General features: G+C 42.4%; 1 protein-coding gene and 1 long non-coding RNA gene across 4 annotated transcripts; one reads left to right on the top strand and one right to left on the bottom strand.

The window, feature by feature from the left end:
- Positions 1-637: 637 nt before the first annotated feature.
- On the bottom strand, positions 638-10,515 carry LOC122429480. 3 transcript variants are annotated; one of them, XR_006266037.1, is made up of 4 exons: positions 10,139-10,515; positions 8,993-9,086; positions 3,486-3,590; positions 638-791 (listed from the first exon to the last, which is right to left on the bottom strand). It is a non-coding gene; the product is annotated as an uncharacterized LOC122429480 (long non-coding RNA). The 3 variants fall into 3 exon arrangements; XR_006266038.1 differs by lacking the exon at positions 8,993-9,086; XR_006266036.1 differs by lacking the exon at positions 10,139-10,515 and having other exon boundaries at positions 8,993-9,459.
- Positions 10,516-10,528: 13 nt separating this feature from the next.
- On the top strand, positions 10,529-18,645 carry LOC122429275 (DNA replication complex GINS protein PSF1-like; the record flags this gene model as incomplete). Its single annotated transcript, XM_043449502.1, has 3 exons — positions 10,529-10,801; positions 15,337-15,401; positions 18,483-18,645. Coding segments are annotated over 3 exons (441 nt in total), but the record flags the coding sequence as incomplete, so codon positions are not given.
- Positions 18,646-23,396: the final 4,751 nt, after the last annotated feature.

The following is a 23,396-nucleotide window of genomic DNA, read 5'->3' as shown; positions in this document are numbered from 1 at the left end:
GATCAATACTGTTTCTAAATTAAGTTCTCAAAGTGTATGTCTCTACAACATATGAAGATTTTCTGTTTTGACACTATTCCTTTTACAAAATATTTTTTACTAGGATGATATTTTCTATAATTAACTTTTTTATTATACCTTATACTTCTCATTAGATGTTTTCTTTGCAGCCCTAAAATAACAAATGATTCTTTTCAGGCTAATATTAAATACTTAAAAATACAAACAATATCTAAACTTTGGCTTTTTACATAAAACCTGTGCACTGGGAAGTAATTTTTTACTAAAAGATTAAACAATAAATAAGAGTGGCATTAATGGACAAAGAAATATATGAATAATACTAATAAAGCATTGAATTTAGATCAAAGGAAAAGGAAAAATATAACATTACTTGTGTTATTTGATAGGAAGCAGTATACCAGGGTTTGTGGCAGTTGTCATTTTCAATAAGAACTACCTTTTATGGCAATAAAACCTATCTTGGAGGTATTCCTTAATTCCTTATAAGAAAGAAACCCATTTTTATGAAAACCACAATAACCATGATATTAGTCTTCTGAGGACTTCCTATGCAACTGCTATGCATTATGATCAGCACTTGCCATATCTGAAGGCACTTTTGATCCTCACAATTATTCTCGAAGACAGGTAATGCCTGAGGTCCTCTACACGGGGAAAGATGGGGCACAGAGAGGCTGAGGACCGTGTCCAAGCCTACAGCAGGTCACCAACAGACTCAGAATTCAAACCCAGGAAGTCTGGCCTCAACACTGCGGCTCCAAAGCATGCTGAGAAAGTGAGATTTAAAGAAGTCTTTCTAAGTAATATGATAGCAAATGAATCTATATTATTATTACATGGCTACCAATAGCTATAAAGAATTAATGATTTCTGAATCTTAACATATTTCTAAAAAAATCAAACATCTTTCCATGTAGGCAATATTGGAAATCTACTTGCAATAAAGACTTGTTTTTTGGAAAGAAATTCATCAATAGGCATTCATGTAACCATTCTGCTCTTTCTTCATGCATCTGACATGCACTTATTGAGCACACAAGATGTATTAACGACACTCTTAGTATGGGAAGCATGGTTTTAGTAATTTAGAACTTTATGATCCAAAAATAATAATTAATGAAAGATTGTCAATAGCTTTTTCTACTGAATATAAACAAAAATTTCCCCTTTTCCCAGGAATCTATAAACAACAAGAAGTTAATATGATGTGATGTTTCAGAGTACCTTACAAAACCGTAGCTATTCACGATGATACGATCATCCAGAATCACCAAGGAATGATTAAATCCTATTCAGTATAGCCTAAGGGTTTGTGTATTCATGATTCTATAAGTTTTAAAAATCTATGTATGATAGAATTAATTGAAGCAATCATCTGCATATTCAATTACATAAGGATATTACACTTCAGAACCAATGAACAAGCCCTTACCACAAAACTATACATGAACAGAAGTATTGTGTGCAATTAGTTTACTGTTAATAGCTTAAAGATAATGTCATACAATCAATAAGCTTTCTACCACTGGAAATGGAAACAAGATTCAACTCAATAAACACGTCCCCTGCTGGCTCATTTCTAGCAGCATATATACACTAAAAGCTCCCCTCTGAATCTAAAATAGGAAACTCCCGTGAACTCCCTATTCCCCTTCAGTTACCATCCAGTTCTCCACTGCCTTTCCCAGGAAATAGCGCCTGTGCAGCTGTTTACGTGTATTTGCTGCCAAGGGGACGAGGCCCTGAGACGACTTCTGGCCAGAGGCCCTCGTCCTCACCTTACCCTTTTCGGTTAGGTGAAAAGTAACTTGCCTTACCCGAAAATAGGAGAAACACCTGAACTCAAAACCCAATTTTGTCCCTGTTTGTTTGAATTAATTCATGTATATTAAATCTACCAAAAATGAATTAGGAGATGATTTTTAATGTTATAAATGCTGGCTTCCCTTAAAAATATTTCCTCTCACTATATCTTAGACAGGGAGTCGCTACAGCACATGTGAAAGCTTATTATTTTTTTTTTTTTAAAGGACTAATATCTGGAGAACAGACAAACTTTATATTATGAGGAGCCAAAATCTATTAACACCAATCAGAAAGAGAAACCAATTCCTAAATTAATGCAAATTATATATAATGATAATGTTATACATCAATACATATTACCTGCTTAAATTCAGTCATGTGTGTACTCAGTCCTGTCTGACTCTTTGCATCCCCTAGGATTGTAGTCTGCCCGGATCCTCTGTCCATGGGGACTCTCCAGCCAAGAACATGGAGTGGGTTGCCACAACCTCCTCCAGGAGATCTTTCCAACCCAGGGATTGAACCCAGGTCTCCCAACAATACTGGAGTGCGTATCCTAGTCTTTTCACTGGGGGAATTTCCTGACCCAGGAATTGAACCGGGGTCTGCTGCATTGCAGGTGGATTCTTTACCAGCTGAGCTACCTGGGAAGCCCCTACATTCAGTTATATTAAATCCTAACAGCCACCGATGAAAGTGGATAAAGCATTTTTAATCATATTTACTGATTTCCCACCTAGAAATGAAATAAAGTATAAAGTTATTATTTGTACCCTAACAACAAAGGTCCAATCTGGAAGGTTCAATACTTTTAATAGGCAGTTGGGCTGACTCTATGATCTACTCTGTTGTTGAATGCTCATCCCTAAGTCCATCCTAAAGGAGGTCAGTCCTGAGTGTTCATTGGAAGGACTGATGTTGAAGCAGAAGCTAATACTTTGGCCACCTGATGCGAAGAGTTGACACATTTAAAAAGACCCTGATGCTGGGAAAGACTGAAGGCGGGAGAAGAAGGGGAGACAGAGGATGGGATGGTTGGATGGCATCACTGACTCAATGGACATGAGGTTAGGTAAACTCCGAGAATTGGTGATAGACAGGGAGGCCTGGCATGCTGCAGTCCACAGGGTCACAAAGAGTTGGACATGACTGAGCAACTGAACTGAACTGAACTGAACTGAAGTCAACTATGATGAGATATCAGACAGAATGAATCTTTAGTCCTGGCATCAGTGACTGGCAATTTCAACAGAAAACCTTGACCACTGGCAATGATTTCTCTCTACACATATCTAGGTCAGGGACCATCATTGTCCTATTGTTCATAAATTCAACTCTTTAATCCTATGATTCGGTATTTGATCTCACCTTCTTTACCATGTAAAGAAATTATAAAAATGGAAGAAGTAAACAGTAGTCAGGAGAGTTTTTTGCCTCAATTCCAAAGACAAGCTATAAATTACAGTAGACTCTAACAATATTTTAAGTTTTCTAATTGAACTGCTATAAAAACTTAAGTGATCATCTGTCGATTCTAAAAGTCTACTTTTGAAAGGTAATTTTATTTGTTATGAACTTTGTTGCAAACTGTATTATGTTGTTATAGAATAGAAAATAGTATTAAACCAGAAATTTAAATTTACACTTTCACATACCTGTGAATGATTATTTTCATCTCCATCAGATTTTTCTTGTTCTTCCTCTCATGTCATTTCTAAGTCTAGTTCTGCTAACAAATCTGTAAGTTTTGTTAAAATTACCTAGAATATTTAGATAAAAGACAGAATATTTAAAACATAGATTTAAAACATTGTATCAAATGACAGCTTATATCAATCTTTTTTTTTTAATTTATTTTTATTAGTTGGAGGCTAATTACTTTACAATATTGTAGTGGTTTTTCCCATACAATGACATGAATCAGACATGGATTTACATGTGCTCCCCATCCTGATCCCTCCTCCCAGCTTATATCAATCTTAATCTTCAGCTGAATTTTTACGTCTTTAAGAAATACTTCCAATGATCTAAAACTTCAAGAAACCTTTTGGGAGATACCAGAATTCATCAGGTTACAGGCACACAAACATCTCAAAGATTCATTCATAAATTCATCCAAACATCAGTGAACAAAACAATCAGAAACCAAACAAAATTTCAAAATACTGGACAGACATTAGCCACAATATCTTCTCTTCTCTACTTCATAACAACACGCCAAGCTTCAACTGCAACATTATTCATGGTTTACAAAATTCCTGTTACTTTTTTTTTTCCTTTTCTCAATTCCTTAAATTGAAATGTTTCTTTCCCAACAAATTATTTTTCACCTTTTAAGGCTCAGCCTGCTTCGTAAAGTTCTCCTTGATTATAGCTGTTTTTCCCCCCAGATAAACAGGTATCTCTTTCCTAAAGTTCCGTAGGACTTTATAGATTTTTCAAGTGTATCTTCATCACCTGAATGTAAGTTATTTCTTCACATGTCTACCCTCTTGGCTCTTAGACTGCAGAGGACAAGCTCTTCAAAATCATCCTGGTATACATAAGTCTTTAGTTCTTTATTCAATAATTATTTGGGGGGTTCCTGCTCAGTACTAGACATTGGAGTTTAAAGAGAAGTGTAGATAAAGGAGGTCAGGGATGGCTTTTCGAGAGAGACTGCCTGAGCGCAGACTTCAGCACTTCACGGGAACAGCGGGCAGGAGAGGGAGCGCACGGAAGGCTGCAGCAAGACGGCGACAGAAGCGCACAGGAGAGGGTGAACATTTGTTCAGAGCGCAGGGACTGGTGAGGGGGCGTCAGCAGCAGCTCAGGATTCCAGAGCAAAGGACAGAAGGGTGAGAGATGGAGAGTCAGGCGCAAGTCAGACTATGAAAGCATCACGCGTCGCTGTAAGATGTCTACATATTAATGCGATTTGACGAGTGGTTTACGGTCACATGTGCTTTTAAGACAGGTGACTCTAAACACTACAGGGGATGGAATCTGAAGGGCATACAAATAAGTGGAGGGAGAAGAATCTGAAGACATTAATAATGAAAAAAAAAAAAGGTGATGCAGGCCTATACTGGGGAATGGTTCCAGAAATATTTAGGATATAAAATGTTCTAGGTCGAGTACAGAATAAATCTATATGAAATCAATACATGTACAAATCCTGGGACCCTAAAGGAATAGACTCTGCCGGTTACTCAATAAAAGGTAGCGACTGAGACGAGACTGAGAATCTGCATGAACTGTCTGAAGTTGCTTCTATTTATTTGGTGGTTTTCCTATGTCACTTCTTCCAGTGTTGAAAGGATTCAGGTAGGTGATTTATTTGAATTTGTGCTTCTTGGACCAACCAAGCTCACTGAGAAACAAGAGCAAACAAGTCACTTGTAGAGATGTAAAACACACACACACACAAAACACTTTGAGTTTATAGCTTGTAGTCACTATTCTAGGAGATAACTGAGAATCTTGTAAACGCAAAGGGAAGTTCTACAGGTGAGGAAAGAAAAGAAAAAACAATAGGAGTGAAAAAAGAAACAGTGTATGATTTCTTACTAGAGCCCTGATTGTATGACCGATTGAAGGCACTAAATTAATTGGTATTCATGGACAACACGTATTAGATGTGGTTACTCAATAGTCTGGGCATCCCAGTAGAATAAGAATTGCTTTTCTATACACTGCTTTTAAATGATACAGCACTCTTAAAACCAACATTCCTTCTGAACTATTAATTCATTACAAATAATAAAACAAGTTGATATATTAGACAGGTACAACTGAGGAGGTACTATGTAGCAATTTCCCATGACTCCCATTATCACTGGGAAAGCCAATTCTAAAATATATAACGTCATAGAAAACACAAGAAATATTTTAGCATTTGGCTTCAGAGGTGCTCCTGCAGTCATACTGAATATAATTTATAACAAATACTTATGAATTTAGAGCTATGCAAAAATATGACTACGAAGCCACATTTTGAGAAGGCAATGTCTAGATGTCTACCCAGGTCTCCCAACTAGATGCAAAATTCTACATATAATCCTGCTACCCACTCTCAGGTATGCTACATGATAGCCTAAATGAATTTACTTTCTCCTAACTCTCTTTGTCATGCATTGTCTTACTATGGTCAGAGGAAGAATGCAAACACCTTTCTAAGAAATACTGTTTGGCTGCAGGTTGCATAAAAGGAGTCAGCACACAGTAGGTTTTGCCACAACATCTAATTTTGGAAACGTCGGTGCACAGGTGGCCCAGGGCTGAGTGCTCTGGGCTTCTTCACTGCCTTGTTTGCTTTCTCTGTCTTCTGGCAGCTGAGACTTGCACAGCTGATGGAGCATGTGATTCCCTACCAGAAACACCACTCCAATATTCACCTTTTCTTCATCTATTAAGGTTGTCAAGGGAGTGTGTAATTTCCTCGCTTCTGTCTTGTCACAGCAAAAATTTGAAGCAACAGACTTTAACCTCTCGGCGCGTCACAGCCCTCCGAAAGTGTTATAGCTCCATGTTACAGCTCAGTTTTATTTGGAAAATACATCCTGGAGGTGTGAGGGCATGCCGACCCAAAAGACGCAAAGAGAAGAGAGGGGGAGAGAGAGAGAGAGAGTCAGAGCGCACACGCATAGGGGAGACACCCCTGGCCCTTTGGTTCCTCTCTTATATGTTTTTTATCCTCCCCCTGGGCTTGCCCGATGTAAATTGGGCTAGCCAGGAGTGCTGTTTGTTCTACCTGAGGTCCTCACTCCGGTCCTCGGACCTTCCTTTGTTCTATCTTTGTGGGCTCTACCCTTCCTTGTCTTTCAGCCACCGCTGTTCTGCACTCTTTTTTCCTATTCTAACTACCTAACAAGGTCATCTGTTCCAAGTTTGTGGATGCTGACTGATTTTTGGTCATTGGTTGTGAAATCAACAGACACTGATCATCAACTTGCAAATGCCTGGCTCTTTGACAAGTCTCATTACTGAGGCTCAAAGGAGTAGAATCCCAATCTGAAAAATCTGAAAACAAAGTCTCCATTTATTAGAATGTAAGAATACAACTCTGACTACCTCCTACAAACTCTTATGTCAGAGAATCACTTCCACGTCCTCCTCTCCCTTCAAACTCACTACTCCTTCACAGCTTATTGTATCTTACACGTCACTGCCATTCATGAAGAGATGCTAACTAGTGTGTCTCATTTTTTCTAATTTTTAGTTTTCTAGTATGACTTACATTGATTCACTCAATCTGTTCCCTATTCTGTATTCCATAAGAACTTTATGAACAATTCAATTGCCACAAAATTATTAGATATTAAAAACCTTGCATGTTTGAAAATCAGTGTAGTGTTTATTGAAAATGACAGCTCTAGCATTTAGGGAATGAACCCTATTCATCTGTTTTGTTTGAAAACTTAGTTTGGTTTGCTACATCATGCTAATGCTTCAAAGGATTTCTGTGAAACAACTGCCAAAAAATCAGTTATCTTAAATAAAAGAAAAAGAAAGTCAATGCCTTCCATATTCAAATTAATCTACTTCAAATAACAAATATCAATACAACATATACCTTTGATGCCTGAGAGTTACTTAGAGTGGCTGGGGTTTCCCCTACTTCTAGCACCACCACCCTTCTCCCCAACCCCCAGTATTCTCTGGAGCAACAATGATTTCATCTCTTTTCAGTGGAAATACAATGAAGCCATCTAGAAGGAATTCTCTCAAGTGTCCTCATCAACTCCAAACTCACCTCCCTAAGGACTTACTTTCTTACTTTCCTCCTTTCACTAGAATCTGTCTTCTCCAAAGGGTACTCTCTGGATCTGTGGTCTTAAGTCTTCCCCCTTTACAGTCTTTCTATGGATCATCTCCACCACTTCTTTTTCCCTCTTTTCTTAGCAATGGTATCTTAAACCTGTAATTGCTACTTCAACTCCTTGCTTCCCTCTGGCTATAAACACGCTCGGAAAGAAAAACAAAATAATGCTTTTTCTTGATCCTGTTTATGTCCTGCACTATCCAATGCTCTTCTTCCAGATGTCTCTAAAGGCAAGGCTACACCCTTGCTAGTCAGAGAACTTGTTAGAAACACAGAATCTCAGACCTCCTGCTCAGCAAGTGCACTTCCCATAAGGTCCCCAGGCAACTAAATCAAATGTGAGAAACTCTGGTCTACACTGAGTCTGCTTCTACATGACTTCAACTTAATTTATTCTTCTAAAATGTTAGCCTCAACCTACTCTCACTCTACCCTCACTTTGGAGACACTTCCCTCCAAACTGAAACTGCATTAGAAGTTGGAAACTTTCCAGTGGACACTGTATCAGGTGGTAGGTTCCCTGATCTCCCCATCACGACCCCTGCTTTCTCCTTTCCAGTTCTCTTGTTCTGGCCAACGTGACACCATCCTATAAAGCAGTAACATTTCATATGACATCAATCTGCACACATTTACAGATGAGTACCTATGCCCGTGTTCCTGCACAGAGGCTTACACACAGCTCTGCACGCCCAGGCACCTCAATGCTGAATGCCTTCTAACAGCCAGGAGAACAGGAAGATGGGGAAAACTCTGCTGTTCTTCTCGGACAAGCTCACTTCAAAATCATCGCCCATGTCAAGGACTGTCCCTTTTACTAAAGACCCATCTCTTTCCTTGCCACCTTCCCCAGAGATGCTTGCTTCCATCTCCTTCACTTCATTTCCTCCCTGTGCCCTATGCGTCTCTCATCCTTCACCTCCTCTTTCCTCTTAATTCTCAACCTTCCTGAGGTTGTAGAGTATCTTGAAACAGAACTATATATATATATATATATATATATATATATATTTTGTTGTTGTTGTTGTTGTTTTCCTTTTGGCCATGGATCAGATGGAATCTTAGTTCCCTGACCAGGGATCGAACCTGTACCCCCTGCATTGGAGAGTCTTAACCGCACAGAGTCTTAACCATTGGACCAGACCACCAAGGAAGTCCAGGAACTCATAACTTAGCTCCTGAAATGGCAATCTCAATTTAATCTGTGGCTGACACCTGATAAGATACACTATTTCCCTCCTCATCTTTTTCGTCACTAGACGTCCAACAGGTGATTTTCTCTGGCTATTAGAATATGTCAGCAGTCCCATTTTAATTTACCATTCTGTCAATGAGTTTTCTATCAAATCCAGTTCTTACCTTCTACTTGTCCATTTAATGTCTTTTTTCCTCTTTGGCCAGCAGCTCCAGATAAAGGATCCACATACTTCTGTGGAAGGCTCCCAGAGATACTCTGTTAAAATTAATACTCAGGTGCTTGAAGATTTCCTAAACCCTTTCTAAGAAAATACCCTACTTTTAAAAACTGCCCACGTTTAACCCAGTAAGACAGGTTTTGCCAAGATCCCACAGCTGGTAAGTGTCAGAACCAGGATGCTGACTTCAGGCACGGTGCTGGATCACCAGGCAGCAGCCGCCTGCAACGAAGAGAACAGGCCCTTCCTGTCTCCTTCCAGTGGTGCCACCTTCAAACAGGGCAGCCTTACTTTCTGTTTCTTCAAGTACAACTGCCAAAAACGTACTCTGCACATACAAAATGCTTTGTATTATTAGCATAGAAGTGAAAGTCGCTCAGTTGAGTCTGACTCTTTGCGGCCCCCTGCACTATATAGTCCATGGAACTCTCCAGGCCAGAATACTGGAGCGGGTAGCCTTTCCCTTCTCCAGGGGATCTTCCCAATCTAGGAATCAAACCTGGGTCTCCTGCATTGCAGGCGGATTCTTTACCAACTGAGCCACCAGGGAAGCCCTTGTTAAAACATCACTAAAGCAAACTGCTGTTGTCATAAGCCCACATATTTATCACTACCCCCCACGCTTTTGTGTCTCTTGAAATGTTCCTTGCAGATCAACTATACAATCCAAATGCAGTAATTCTTTCAAGTTTCAAGAACTATCTTTTCAAAGCCGAAGAGTTAAAAAAAAAACAAAAAAAACAAAAAAAACCACAATTCAGCCTGTTTCTGACCCTCTAGCAGTTTTACACACACACATGCACCAAAGAAACACACATGTGGCTGGCATGCTGGGACTGACACACACACTACACACTATTGTGAGCGAAACATAACTAACTAGGGCCAACTGTACCGCACAGGGGACGCCACATTCTGTGACAGCCCGTATGGAAAAAACGTTTCTAAAGAGCAGGTACACATATAGACACATAACTGATTCACTTCGCTGCACAGCCAACACTGAGACAATACTGTAAATCAGTTCTACTCTAGTAAAACGGAGGGGAGAACGGAGGGAAGAAACACAAACATGTGGCTACAGACTGACCTGGAACAATGCAGCAGTTTTTAGATAAATGTCACTTCAGAAGCCAAAGTGTAGGGTAGGAAAATCAGGATATTGTCATTATCCTCAAATTAAAAACAATTAGGAGCCCAGCGGCGGCAGGACCCAGGCACTGGCCAAGCCCACTGCTGGCTCCTCGCACCTTTCTCCCGGCTCCCGCCAGGCCCTCAGGGAAGGGGCCAGCTGCCCGCCCCTCAGGCGAGGACGACCGCCCGCCCTCCCGGCTCACAGGGCCCAGGGGCGCCGGCGCCCGTTTCCCAATGACAGGGCCCGGTTTCTGGCTCACACGCCCCCTGCGGTGCGGGCTCGGCTCGCCGCTCCCACGTTCCCAGCTCACGCTCCCGGCTCCCCGCCCCGCCAGGCTCGCTGCTCACCCGCCGCCCTCGCCCCAATGCGCCAGCGGCGCTCTCGGCTCTCACCCCCGACGCAGGCCCGCGCTCCCCGGCCGCCGGCCCGCGCAGGCGCCGGCCTGGCTCGCCGGCCACACGACCCCCGCTCCGCAGGCGCCGGCAGCTACTAGCCGCTCACACCCTCTGCGCGCGGCTGACCCTCGCAGAGGCTCGGCTAAGCTCTCCGCCCGGCGCCTGCGCCGTGTTCTGCGAGAAGGCCGTGGAGCCGCCCGGGAGCTGCGCCGCGCGGCCGAGGGAAGGCTGCCTGAGACGGGGCGCAGTGAGGGCGGGGGCGGGCGGGCGCCTCCCGGGCCGCTACTCTGGGGCTGCACAACCGCGAGCGGGATGGCGGTTGTGCTTGTGGTTCCACTCCGTGGCTGTGGGCAGGTCGGTTTCGGTGGCTTCTCGCGCGCGGGGGTCGCCGCCATTTCCTCAGCGCCCCCCGCCGCCCCAGGTCCTGGAAGCCGCTGCGCGCGCGGGCTGCGCGGTGGGCGTCTCGCCCCGGAGACGCGCGGAGAGACCGGGAGAAGGGCGGTTGGAGCTCAGGTGCCAGTTACCCCGGAGAAGTGGGGACGGGGTAGCCCGGGCGTTAGGGCCGCGCCCTGAGGGCTGCGGTGTGGGTAGCCCCCCGGGGCCGGCCAGGCAAACACCCTCCCCTCCCCGCCGCGGAAGGGCGGGCCGCAAGGGGGCTCTGGGGCGGGAGGTTCGCTCTTCACTCACAAGGCTTTTCAGAGGAGCGATGGGATGTCTCTGTGTTTAGATAGCTGTCGCAGTGCTTATGGCTCATCTGTTAAAGAAGCTGCCTGCAATGTGGGACACCTGGATTCAATCCCTGGGTTGGGAAGATCCCCTGGAGAAGGGAAAGGCTACCCACTCCACTATTATGGCATGGACTGCCACAAAGAGTCAGACTGAGCGACTTTCACTTCACTAATGAAGGGGCTCCCCTCATAGCTCAGTCGGTAAAGAAGCTGCCTGCAAAGCAGGAGACCCAGGTTCGATTCTTGGGTTGGGAAGATGCTCTGTAGAAGGAAATGGCAACCCACTCCAGTATTCCTTCCTGGAGAATCCCATGGACAGAGGAGCCTGGCAGTCTGCAGCCCATGGGATTGCAAGAGTCGGACACGATTTAGGGACTAAACCACCACGCAGTCCTTAGGGGATTGGATCAGGTAGAAGAAAGACTGGTTCTGAGTGAGTTATGATAGACAGCACGAGAGATGGATGTGGTCAACAGCCCGGTCGGGGGTCACTGAACACCGTGTCCTGAGAGGACAGGTCTTGTAGGTACAAGGACAGGGGTGGAGGTGAGAGGAATAGCAGGGGAGGGGAAACACCGCGTCTCTGGAGGCTTCTCTCAGGAAGCAGAGTAAACATCTGGCGGTCATCAGGGAGAGCCTTTGGGTAAGGTGAGTTTTGTTTTGAACATTCAAGGGCACTTAGTCTGACACTTGGGCCATTTAACAGATGGGGAAGCTGAACCACTGGACTTACGCATCAAGTTAATGGGCATGTCTGAACTTGGCAGTTGTTGGAAGCGGAGCCCCAGGTTGAATTCTGTTCCAGTCTGTTATTCCTGCAACTTCAGGCAGTTACCTTATCTAAAAAGTTAGGAGACCACAGTGGGCGGTTCACTGGAGACATAGATCACAGAGGGGTTGTTGTTGTTCAGTCCCTAAGTCATGCCCCAGTCTTTATGACCACATGTACTGAGGCCTGACACCAGGCTTCCCTGTCCTTCCCTGTCTCCCTGAGTTTACTCAAATTCAGGTCCAGTGGGTCAGTGATGTCATCCAACCATCTCACCCTCTGTAGCCCCCCCTTCTCCTTCGTCATATCCTCAATCTTTCCCGGCATCAGGGTCTTTTCCAATGAGTCAGGTCTTTACATCAGGTGGCCAAAGTATTGGATCTTCAGCATCAGCATCAGTCCTTCCAAGGAATATTCAGGGTTGATATCCTTTCAGATTGAGTGGATTGATTTCCTTGCTGTCCAAGGGACTCTCAAGAGTCTTCTGTAACACTACAGTTCAAAAGCATCAATTCTTTGGTGCTCAGCCTTCTTTATGGTCCAACTCTCATATCCCTACATGCCTACTGGAAAAACCATAGCTTTGACTATAGTGAGGGACTTTTGTCTGCAAAGCTCTCTAGGCTTATCATAGTTTTTCTTCCAAGGAGCCAGGGTCTTTAAATTTCACGGCTGCAGTCACCATCCACAATGATTTAGGACCCCAAGAAAATAAATTCTGCCACTGTTTTCATTTTTGCCCCATCTATTTGCCATGAAGCGATAGGACCAGATACCATGATCTTAGTTTTTGAATGCTGAGTTTTAAGCCAGATATTTGAGAAGGGTGGAGGCTTTCCAATATGTCCCCACTAGGGTGGGAAGACTAGGTCACTTGGGAAGAAAGGAGCCCAAAGGTGCAGACAGTGCCCACAGGTGCTGGCTTTTCAGACTGTTAGTCCGGCTGTCTATTTCTCTCAGACTTGAAGTGTTGGTTTCCCACTTTCGGAAGAGGCAGGGTGGAGGTGGGGGATTCAGGGATGAACTTAGAAGTGTAAAATCACTGGCTTTTCTGGGTCTTAGAGGGCGTCAGTGCACCTTTTCTTGCAGTTGTGGCTGCCTTTGGGGGCTGGCCACTGGGACAGCTGAGTTGGAATTAGACTAAGACTTGGTCTTGATCTGATTGAGTCCTCACACCCTGAACCCACACATGCTTTCAAGAATCATTCCTCCCTGGCAGATGGTAGCTGGTTTAGAGCAGGGACTCTGCCTTGTTCATTCTGGAATCCCTTAGGTGCTGTGTTTGGCAAATTGGAATGATGCACTTTGTATCTGCAGTACTGATCATCGTTTGAGTCTTTAGGAAAATTATCTTGAGTTTCCAGGGGCTTACAGCTGGAGGTGGGAGCAGAAAATGATGCAATTCCCAGAGTAAATTTTAAAAATATAAGTCTTAAAAAATAAATAAAAATTTAAATCTGAAAGCTCGGTTGTATCTTTACAAGTTTATTTCATATTATCTTTTGTATACCTGCTGATCTCCTAATCGTGCAAGTTTCAGCTGTCTGTCCTTTAAAATAATATTTGTGATAAAAGGAATATTTAAGTGAATTCTAGTAAATCAGACTTTTCCATGATATCTTCTTAACCAATTGATTAAAGAGTATGTAAAAGTCATGTTCTCATTTTTCATTAGAAATCATTTCTTACATCCAAGCAGCATTAAATAGTGTAATTTTACAGTTATACCCGTAGTGCTAAAGCATTTTTTTTTTTTTTTTGCTAATGCATTTATTTTGGCTCTAACAGTAGATGGGTTGCTTATCATTGTTTTGTTTTGAGGTTTCTTTTGTTTGTTTGTTTTTTGTTGTCATTGTTATAGCATTATTGGGTTTTATTTTGGTAAAAATTTTAATTGAAATATAGTTTATTTACAGTGTTTCAGGCATAGGGGTTTCCTATTGACAAACAGTGTGTAGCATTTATGAATTCTATAATTCTAGTATTTTTATCCTTCCAAGGGAAATTGTTTTAGAAATTTGTCAAAGTAGAAAGTGGAAAAACTCCTTTTACCCTTCTGTTTTCTATCCTAGCAGTGTGTAGGTTTTTTTTTTTTTTTTTCAGTAGTAACCTTTTAAGATCCTTTTCCAATAAATAGTAAGTTATTTTCATGCTTTTGTCATGTGTTATTACTTCTGTAGACTATTGGTTTTTTGTCATTAGTTTTACTGAGGTATAATTTCTCTATAACACAATACACATTTTAATAGAGTTTTGACAAATGTATACAATCCTTATAACCAGCAACCCAACCAAGATTTCTGCTATCCCAAGGATTCCCTTTTCTCTTTTGTGGCACTGGCTACTTCCCATCTGCAGCCTTAGGTAGCCAAGGATTTTCTTTCCCCTGCAGATTATATTTGTCTTTTTTATTGTATTTCTGGAGTCCACATGCCAGCAAAAGCAAATTCCTCTGTACAGGGCCAGTTAGAAGCATACAGTGTGTGCTCCTTTCTGTTTGACTTCTCAGTCTTTAAGATTACCCTTAATGACTATGTTGATTGTGTGTTTTGTTGGTAATTCATTCCTTTCAATTTTTTTAATTGTAGTAAGTGATATAAAACTAAATATTGCCATTTCTAACCATTCTTCTGTGTCCACTTCCGTGGCATTAATTATATTCCCATTGTTGTGCAACCATCACCTCTATTTCCAAAGCTTTTTCATAACCCCAAATAAACTCTATAGCTATCTAGCAGTGACTACCCACTCTCCTACCCCCTCAGCCTGGTAGCCTCTAATCTACTTTGCTTCTATGAGTTTGCCTATTCTAGACATTTCAGATGAGTTGCATCATACAATATTTGTCCTTTTGTGTCTGGCTTCTTTCACTAAGCAGTGTTTTAAAAGTTCATGTTGTTGTATCTCTCAGCATTTTCCTTTTGACTGAGTAATTTTCCGTTGAATAGACATACTTTGTATGAACATAGGTTTTCAATTCTCTTGAGTGTATACCTAGAAGAATAATTGCTGGATAAGATGGAAATTCGAAATTTGACTTTTTGTGGACTCACAAGGCTGTTTTCTATAGGGCTGTACCATTTTACATTCCTACCTGCATTGGACAAGGGTTCCAGTTTCTCCACATCCACTCCAACACTTGTTATTATAGCCATCTTAGTAGGTGTGGAAGGACTATTGGTTTTTCATAAGATACGTAAGCAAAGACTGTTGCTACCAACTTGGTGGGGGAATTAATGAGTGTAATTGTATATGTTCCAGGAGGATGGACTGAGGCAAGTTCTGGAGGAGATGAAAGCCTTAGACGAGCAAAACCTACCTGATGGGTAAGTTGGTAACTTGATATTTTGAAACAGTTTAAGAAATATGATATTGATGTCAGATCATCTTAACATTAGTTTTTAGATATGATTTGTTTTTTTTGTTTTTTTTAATTCTCTGTGAGCCTGGCCATACCCTAGCTATACAGAAGTAGAAGGATTTGTGTTAATGATTGTTATGTCTCTAGGGATGAAATAGTGCTTGGCACATGGTAGATGTTCAATAAATACTTCTTGTTTGACTGGTGTGACTTGAAAGGAATTAGGGTGGATCCAAAAGAGATGATCCAGGAGCAAGTAACAGAGCTGATGAGTAAAGTGCATTGTTTCCACTGCTTGTTTTCATCAGGTGAGGCCTTAGTGGGCTTAAAGGGAGAAGAGGCAGCTTGCAAATTTAGCAGGAGTAGCAGAGACTTGTGAAAGCTTGACTGAAGTTGGCTGGGAACTCTTTCTGCAGAACACTACAGCTTGGTAGGCTAGAGGGTTCTGGAGTTTCAGACTGTCTAGAGCCAAGCATGGTAGTTGGCACAGGGGAGAATTTGAGCTGAATGACAAACTTCAGAGGACCTGTGAGTGGGTGAAGAATAAGACACAAGAGTACTGACTGCTTGAGGGAAAATGAGTTATTGAGAGCTCATCCTGGAGAGAAGTATTTCTGCAACTTGAGATTCCGTCCCTGGCCTTGTTCGGTAGTGTTTTCATCAGTTAGTTGGGCATAGAAATCGGTAGCATGTTGTCAGGGTGCGTGGAGTACACAGAACAGTAGGAACACTTTGCAGTGACTGTTTTACTGATGATGAGGAACTGATGTGCAAGAGGTCTGCGGTAAATGTAAGGGAAATGGAAAGTCCTGCACTCGGGTTCCCAAGTCCTTCATTTGTTCCTGCAACGCAGCAGTTATGAGCTGATAAAGGGCTCTGGTGCTTCAATTGTAAACAGCAGAATCAAGAGGTTTGCCCCCATGGCCCTCAACAGTGTCATGCAGAAGGCAGGTGTTAAATGCAGGTAAAGCGGGTCAGAGTACCTGCTGTGAAGGAAAACACCATACTGGGAGGAGAGTCATGCACTGAAAATATTGGTAGATTGTGAAATCTGGGAAATTCTTTCCGAGGAATAGACTCTTCAGCTGGAGCCTGAAGAAGCAGGTTTTAGCGAGGAAGTAACTGTGGGCAGAGAGCATTCTAGTTAGAGGAAACAACATGTGCAAAGGCCCTGAGTTTTGAAAGAGGGTGGGATGCCCAGGGACCTGGGCCTTCCCAAAGGCCAGTGTGGCTGGAACTTAGTGAGCAGGCCGAGAGCAACACCAGGGGAGATTTCTAAGGATGTGGGGCAGGTGGTGGCATGTTTGTGTTCTAAGGTCATCTAAGGACGACCCTGGCCCCATGTGGATAGGGGATGGTGGGATCGAGAGGGAGGATGGTGGTCATGCAGGTGACAGGAGAGGTGAGCCAGACCAGCGGGAAGGAGAACAGTTTACACAGCTGTTTAGGAGGTGACTGAACAGGCCTTGGTCCAGTAAGGGAATGATTTTCCTTTGTTCTACCATGGGGAAAATCAGGATCTAAAATTCTGTGCCCTATCCTCCTAGTTTGGTTCAGGGCAGGACACCACTGTTACCAGTTTCTGGTTAAAATTGTTTGTCAGAAGAAATATATTCCTATTTAATTGCTCACATGGAAATGTGAATTCTTTAAGGAAGTTCTTGTGTGCTGAATCAAGTACTTTGATGTTAAGTTGGGTGTATTTTATTTGTGCTATTCATTATAATCAAGAGCACATTGTAAGCAGTGTGGAGAATAAATCTAACGTTTCTAGAATGGCAGAAGTGTCTCGAACAGATCTAGAAGACATGGTACATCTATGTACGTGGTACAGATCTAGAAGACACGGGACATATATTTTGCCTCTATTTTCAGGGCCTAGAGCAGGCACATATATTTTGTATTTATCTGTTCCTTTTAACACTCTAAAGTAGTTATCTATTAATTCTGTACATCTGGTTTTGTTTTGTTTTCTTTTTTTTTCAATTGTGGTTAAGATACACACCAGATAGCTCAGTGGTAAAGAATCTGACTGCCAACGCAGGAGATGCATTCCCTGGGTCAGGAAGATCCCCTGGAGAAGGAACTGGTGACCCACCCCAGTTCTCTTTCCTGGAAAATTCCAAGGACAGAGGAGCCTGGCAGGATATAATCCATGGTGTCAAAAAAGGCGGACATGACTGAGTGACTGAGAACACATACCATTCTGTGTATTCTAAACATACATAGTGTCATATAGCTATCACCACCACCACCTTCTTCAGAACTCTTCATTTTACAAAACTGAAACACCATACCCAGTAAAAAAATTGTATATGTGATTGGAAAGGGTGATGCTTGTCTGATATCTAAGGAGACACATATTTTATAGGGTAAAGCCAAAATTTTCTCCCTCTCTGTGTAAAGGACCCTAAAGTACAAACATGCCCAGAGTTGAAGATAAAGAACTATTTCTTGGATGAGTGGAGGAGCACTTGACTTTAGAGTCCTTTGCTCACTTTCTGGGAATGAGGATTTGAAAGTATTGATATCATAGAAAGAGGACTTCGTAGGATGAGAGCATGATGTGAGGCCATAATCTTATGCACCATTATATTTGATCACTTATCCCATCATGAAAAAGGGATTCTAAAAAAGTGAGGCAAAGATTGTCTTTTGGAGACAATGGAAATTCATCAGTGTACAAAACCCAATGTGCCACTTGGCTAAGCAAGAGAGTGGGAGTATGATCCTAGGCAAATTAGTTAGGTATTTATTTATTTATTTATTTAATTTAAGTTTCTGCACACAGCTTGCAGGATCCTAGTTCCCTGACCAGGGATTGAACCTTTGCCCTGAGCAGTGAAAGTGCAGTGTCTTAAACATTGGACCGCCAGGGAATTCCCTGACCCTTTTCTATTTTATCCTATTAGCAAAAGCTCTGATGTGGAGGCAGGTAGGTTAACTACTAACACAAATGGCTAACAAGTATGGCCTCAGTTGTTAGCTGGCTTTGAAAACGTGACTTGTTCTCAGTAGGCATTCTTTTCCTTAAATGTTTTACCAGGAATAACGCAAAGTCAGGAGGACAGGGTGATTTGGTCCTAGCCATCAAGTTTCGACACTGTTCTTTGCTAAGAAGTCAGCGCTGCGCTGGAGCCTGCCTGTGAGCTTCTGTGTTTGCGGGGGTGGCAGGGAGCAGGGGGCGTTCCCGTCCCAGGGGGTGGCAGAAATTCTTGGCGATGTCTCTCTTCTATGAGCATTCAGAATTTTCCCTTTGTTTCATTTTAAATGCTTTTTATCATGGAAAGTTGCAGTATTCTTAAACTAGGGAATAATATTACAGCCTCCCATGGAGCCATCATATAGGTCAAACAGTTCTTAACATCTTGCCATAATTGCTTCGTCTTGTTTTATGTGTCTAGGCTAAACATTAGGCACTTTACCGCTGAATAGTTCTGTGTGCATCTTTAAGAAATAAGGCCCTCTGGGGCCTTTTCTCACTGTATAGTTGACCTGTGACCACTGTGTAACTCTCCTGTCTGGAGCAGTGACCGTCCCTTCACAGCATCCATCCAGTCTGCTGCTCTTTTCCCTGTTGTCCCGAAGGTGTCCCCTTGCAGTGGTCTGTTTGCCTCCGGAACCAAATCAGATCCACTTGTTACCTTCTGGTGGTTCAGTCTTAAGCCTGTCCTCATCAAGACAACTTCTGATCCAATGCGGTATTAATGTTCCAGGCATGACCGGCTGCTTCGGATTAGAGCCCTCGGGTGGGGTTATGGCAGTGTCTTGCCAAGGCCTTTACGATTTCACATGTCTGCTGAAGAGATAAGTTAGCACTCTTGTTCAAATCTGTAAAGTCGGAAACTGGCTGAGCTTCTGGCTCAGCTTCTACAATACTATTTATAGTACTTGTCTTTTTGTTTTAACCTTTGATTTTCAGTAGTTTTTGGTCTGTTTGAGAATGGTAGTAGTAATTCTAAATGCTGTATGGAAAACTACTGTTAACAAAATAAAGGGTCCCGTTATGTTAGTTGCTCGAGATCCATCAGTAGGCTGCAAAACTGGCATCATTATTTGGAAATTTTTCATAAAATATGTGTGTGTACATACTTTGCTTGGGGCTTGCCAGGTGGCACTTGTGGTAAAGAACTTGCCTGCCAAAGTAGGAGACGTAAGTGATGTGAGTTCGATCCCTGGGTTGGGAAGATCCCCTGGAGGAGGGCTTGGCAACCCACTCCAGTATTCTTGCCTGGAGAATCCCATGGACGAGGACCCTGGTAGGCTACAGTCCATACAGTCACAGAGAGTCGGACACGACTGAAGAGACTCAGCAGGCACACACATACTTTGCTTATCTTTGTGAATATGTGTGATGAATTCTTGATTTCTTCAGTCACTGAGGCACACTATTTAAGGACACAGGATTGAAGGCAAGCAGACTCTTGTGGAAATATTGGCTCTGCTTCTGTGAGATCCTAGGCAGGAGGCTCCATCTCTCCCTGTGCCTAAATTCCCTCATTTGCAAAGTGAAAGTCATAGCATCTGCTGCAGTGACTTCAGACACTAACTCCCTAGTTAGACCAAACTTCATAGGTTAAGACTGCCCTCACTTCAGACACCAGCCATGGTTTGGGTGTTCCCAGGGCCACTCTCCCTTCTGACCACCTGGCTGCAAATTCAGAGGTTCCCACTCTCCCCTCAGGTTTGAGGCTTTCAGCCTCTTGACATCATTGCAGAGAGGAGAGGGGAGCCAGAAGTAGGGCTCCGTCACCTGTGATTCAGTCCGTCATAGTTTGATCCATCGATGTAGCCTGTGTCCTGACATCCAGGCTTGTGCGAGCTTCCCTGGTTGACACCACATCATGTGCATTGTTCCACGGCAGTGTGCCGGGAGGGTGGTGTGTCCTGATTCCTCGGGGAGGGGAAATCAAAGCTTCACATCTGGGACCCTCCCAGACCTCACCCTGGGTGTCTCTTCCTTTGGCTGGTTCTCATTTGTATTCCTTTCACTACAGTACAACAGTGGACATCAGGGCGGTGGTTTCCTGGGTCCTGAGAGTCGTTCTGGCCAAGTATTAAACCTGAGGGAGGGGTGTATGTGTGTATGTATTCATGCGCATACTTTACTAGTGAAGGTTATGAAGATGTTTTTCTGTAGAGTCTTCTCGGAGTTATCTTGTTTTATTTTTCACAGAGATATCCATGGTACTGGAATAGATTTTTGTGAATAATGTATGAGCCAAGTTGCATGTCTGTGGTTGGCGGGGGGGGGGGGGGACTTTCTTTTGTCTTAGTCTGTTTGTCCTTGTACCTTTTTCATACTGTTTAAATGATTATAATTTTGTAATACTTCTTAAGTAAGTTTTCCCATTTTGTTCTTCTTTCTCAAGTGTCTTGACTATTTTTGGCTTTTTGCATTTCCATGTAAACTTTAGCCTTATTTGTCAAGTTTGATATTTTTAAACAGTTGGGGTTTTGATTGAGAATGACTTGGATCTGTAGATCAGTTAACATTATTGTAATACTGAATCGTCCAGTCCTTGAAAGTATCATTATTAGGTACCACTGTGCAGAATGACCAATACCTACTGTTCTAGGTACCAGTGCTTGGTTCATAAGAGGCAATCGATAATATTTGTAGTTTGAATGAATGGTCATAGGAAATATGCATGTGGGCATCTGTGCTGTTTTTGAAAGGCTTAGTGTACAGTTTCTGCAAGTTTATTTTCTTACAGCTTTGTCAAATGGCCATCTTTATGTTTCCAGGTGGACTGGTTCAATGGTTACAAAATGTCCCTTGCTACCTACTTGAGGTCATTGGCAGGAGACCAAAGTTTGGACATCACACAGGATGTGAAACCTCCAAAAAGCCTATATATGGAAGTAAATATACCTTTAATGGGTGTTTCTTTAATGCTTAGAGTGTGCTTACTTTTGTCCAAAGGAGAGGATATAGGAATATATACTAGTGTATATAGCCATATAACTTGGAGACACCATAGGTTTGGTTTCTGACTCACAATAAAGTGAATATTCACTGAAATATGTCACACAAATCTTTTGGTTTCCCCGCACATGGAAAACATGCTTATACTCATCTATTGAGTATGTCTTAGCATTATATACATATTTTATTGCTAAAAATTTCTGCTCTCTGACATTGCAGGGTTGACACAAATCTTTAGTTTGTAAAAAAAAAAAAAAAAATCAGTATTAGAGAAGCACAATAAAGCAAAGCACAAACAAGAGAGGAAACATAAACCCAAGCCAAAACGTTTGCCTGTAGTGGTAATGGGATGGAACAATTAAAAATTTCTGGCTGTACCTGTTTTTAAAGTTTTAGCTTTAGAACCATTTAAGTATTTTACACATTGTTAAAAGAAAATGAAATCAAAGTGAAAAACCAACCCAAAACTCTCCTTGGCATCTCCTTCACTTTCCTTGCTGTCCATGCTGACCTATACATATATTCAGAGATTTGACATTTTTCTTCCTCCCCATCAGAACTGGACAGTTTGAACTGTTAGAATGCCTCAGGAAAGAATGCTAAGCCTAACTACACAGAGAAGACGCAAACAGAGCCGAATGCTTACCTGTAGGTGCATGTACAGTGCCCAAGTACTGGATGGTTACTCCATAATAAAAAAAAGTAATGTAGATATTGTAAAACATCAGTTTTTCTTTTCAGGTGTGGTGTCTAAAAGACTACGGAGAATTTGAAGTTGAAGATGGTACTTCAGTGCTATTAAAAAAAAAAAAAAAAACATAGCCAGGGATTTACTGTCTTAGGATACTTTAACTTTTTAAGAGTGTCAAATGATGGAAATGTTGGAATCAGTAGTAAACTAAATACCACCTTGCGATGATCATTTGTGTCATAGACATTAACTTTATCATAAAATATGCTTTTATCCTTTTTCTAAAACCTTGAAGCAGAAAGGGACGATACAGTTGACCCTTGAACATCATGTAGGGATAATGGGTGTAGTCAGACTGCCCGCTCCCCACAGGCTCTAGACACACAGGCTTCCGTTGTGGCAGCACGCAGACTTGGTAGTTGTGGTGTGTGGGCTCTGTGGCATGTGGATTCTAGAGTTTGTGGGCAGAAGCCTTCCTCTTGATGAGACTTTGTCTCTCAGTAACAGTCTGTAAAACTGGGGTAACTTAAGAGCATCATCGACTGTAGTGGACATTAAGGGGCTTCTAACATATCTTAGCACATCTGAAATAAGTTTTCTATAAAATCTGTGTTATAGATCACCCACACAATGTGAAATATTAATAGGGAAACATTTTCCTACCATACAGTCCTTTATTCTTGACTCTATGGGGCATGTTTCTCATTGCCCAGAAATGAGAACAAATGTCTTTAGTAGACATTGGAATAACTGTTCAGTGAACAACTCCATCGTTTTTATTTTTCTTTTACTTTTTGGATTTCATAGTTGTAAGACTTAAACATTCAGTTAAGTTAGACACCAGCCCTTGGCCCATGGGTCTTCATGACTGGTTGGCAGGAGTTTCTTTGGCCGTGGGTCCCACGCGAGGCCTTTGAGCTTGTAGAGAACTGTCAGGCACACGGTGCTGCTGAAACAGCATCCGCTTACTTGAGCACTTACTCTACTCGCTTCTTCAGTTCCTTTCTAGAGTTCTCTACGCTGCACTTTCTAATGCACTGTTCTTCATTTTTACTCAGGGATCTATATCTGTCTAGTCTTTGAGTTTCCTTTGGTCACCTGTGAGCTTGAAAAGTCTTCCTGCCTCACTCCCTGCACCTCCCCGTACCAGAATTTAGTCAATGTGCCCTTGTGTGTTAAGCCTTGCTGTTTGGGAGGGAATGAGACCAGGAGATGCCATTCCAGCTCAGAATGAGAGCAGTGTGCTCTCGGGAGATACGGAGGATGAGCCTTAGCCGGGCACCACTGTCTTCACACACAGCGTGTGGCCAGCATTCTTGGGTTACAAAGACGTTTCATCC

Source organism: Cervus canadensis, chromosome 28, assembly GCF_019320065.1.
Source record: "Cervus canadensis isolate Bull #8, Minnesota chromosome 28, ASM1932006v1, whole genome shotgun sequence".
Classification (NCBI taxonomy): domain Eukaryota; kingdom Metazoa; phylum Chordata; class Mammalia; order Artiodactyla; family Cervidae; genus Cervus; species Cervus canadensis.
The sequence above is the reverse complement of the archived record's forward strand: the minus strand, read 5'-3'. Positions and strand labels throughout refer to the sequence as shown.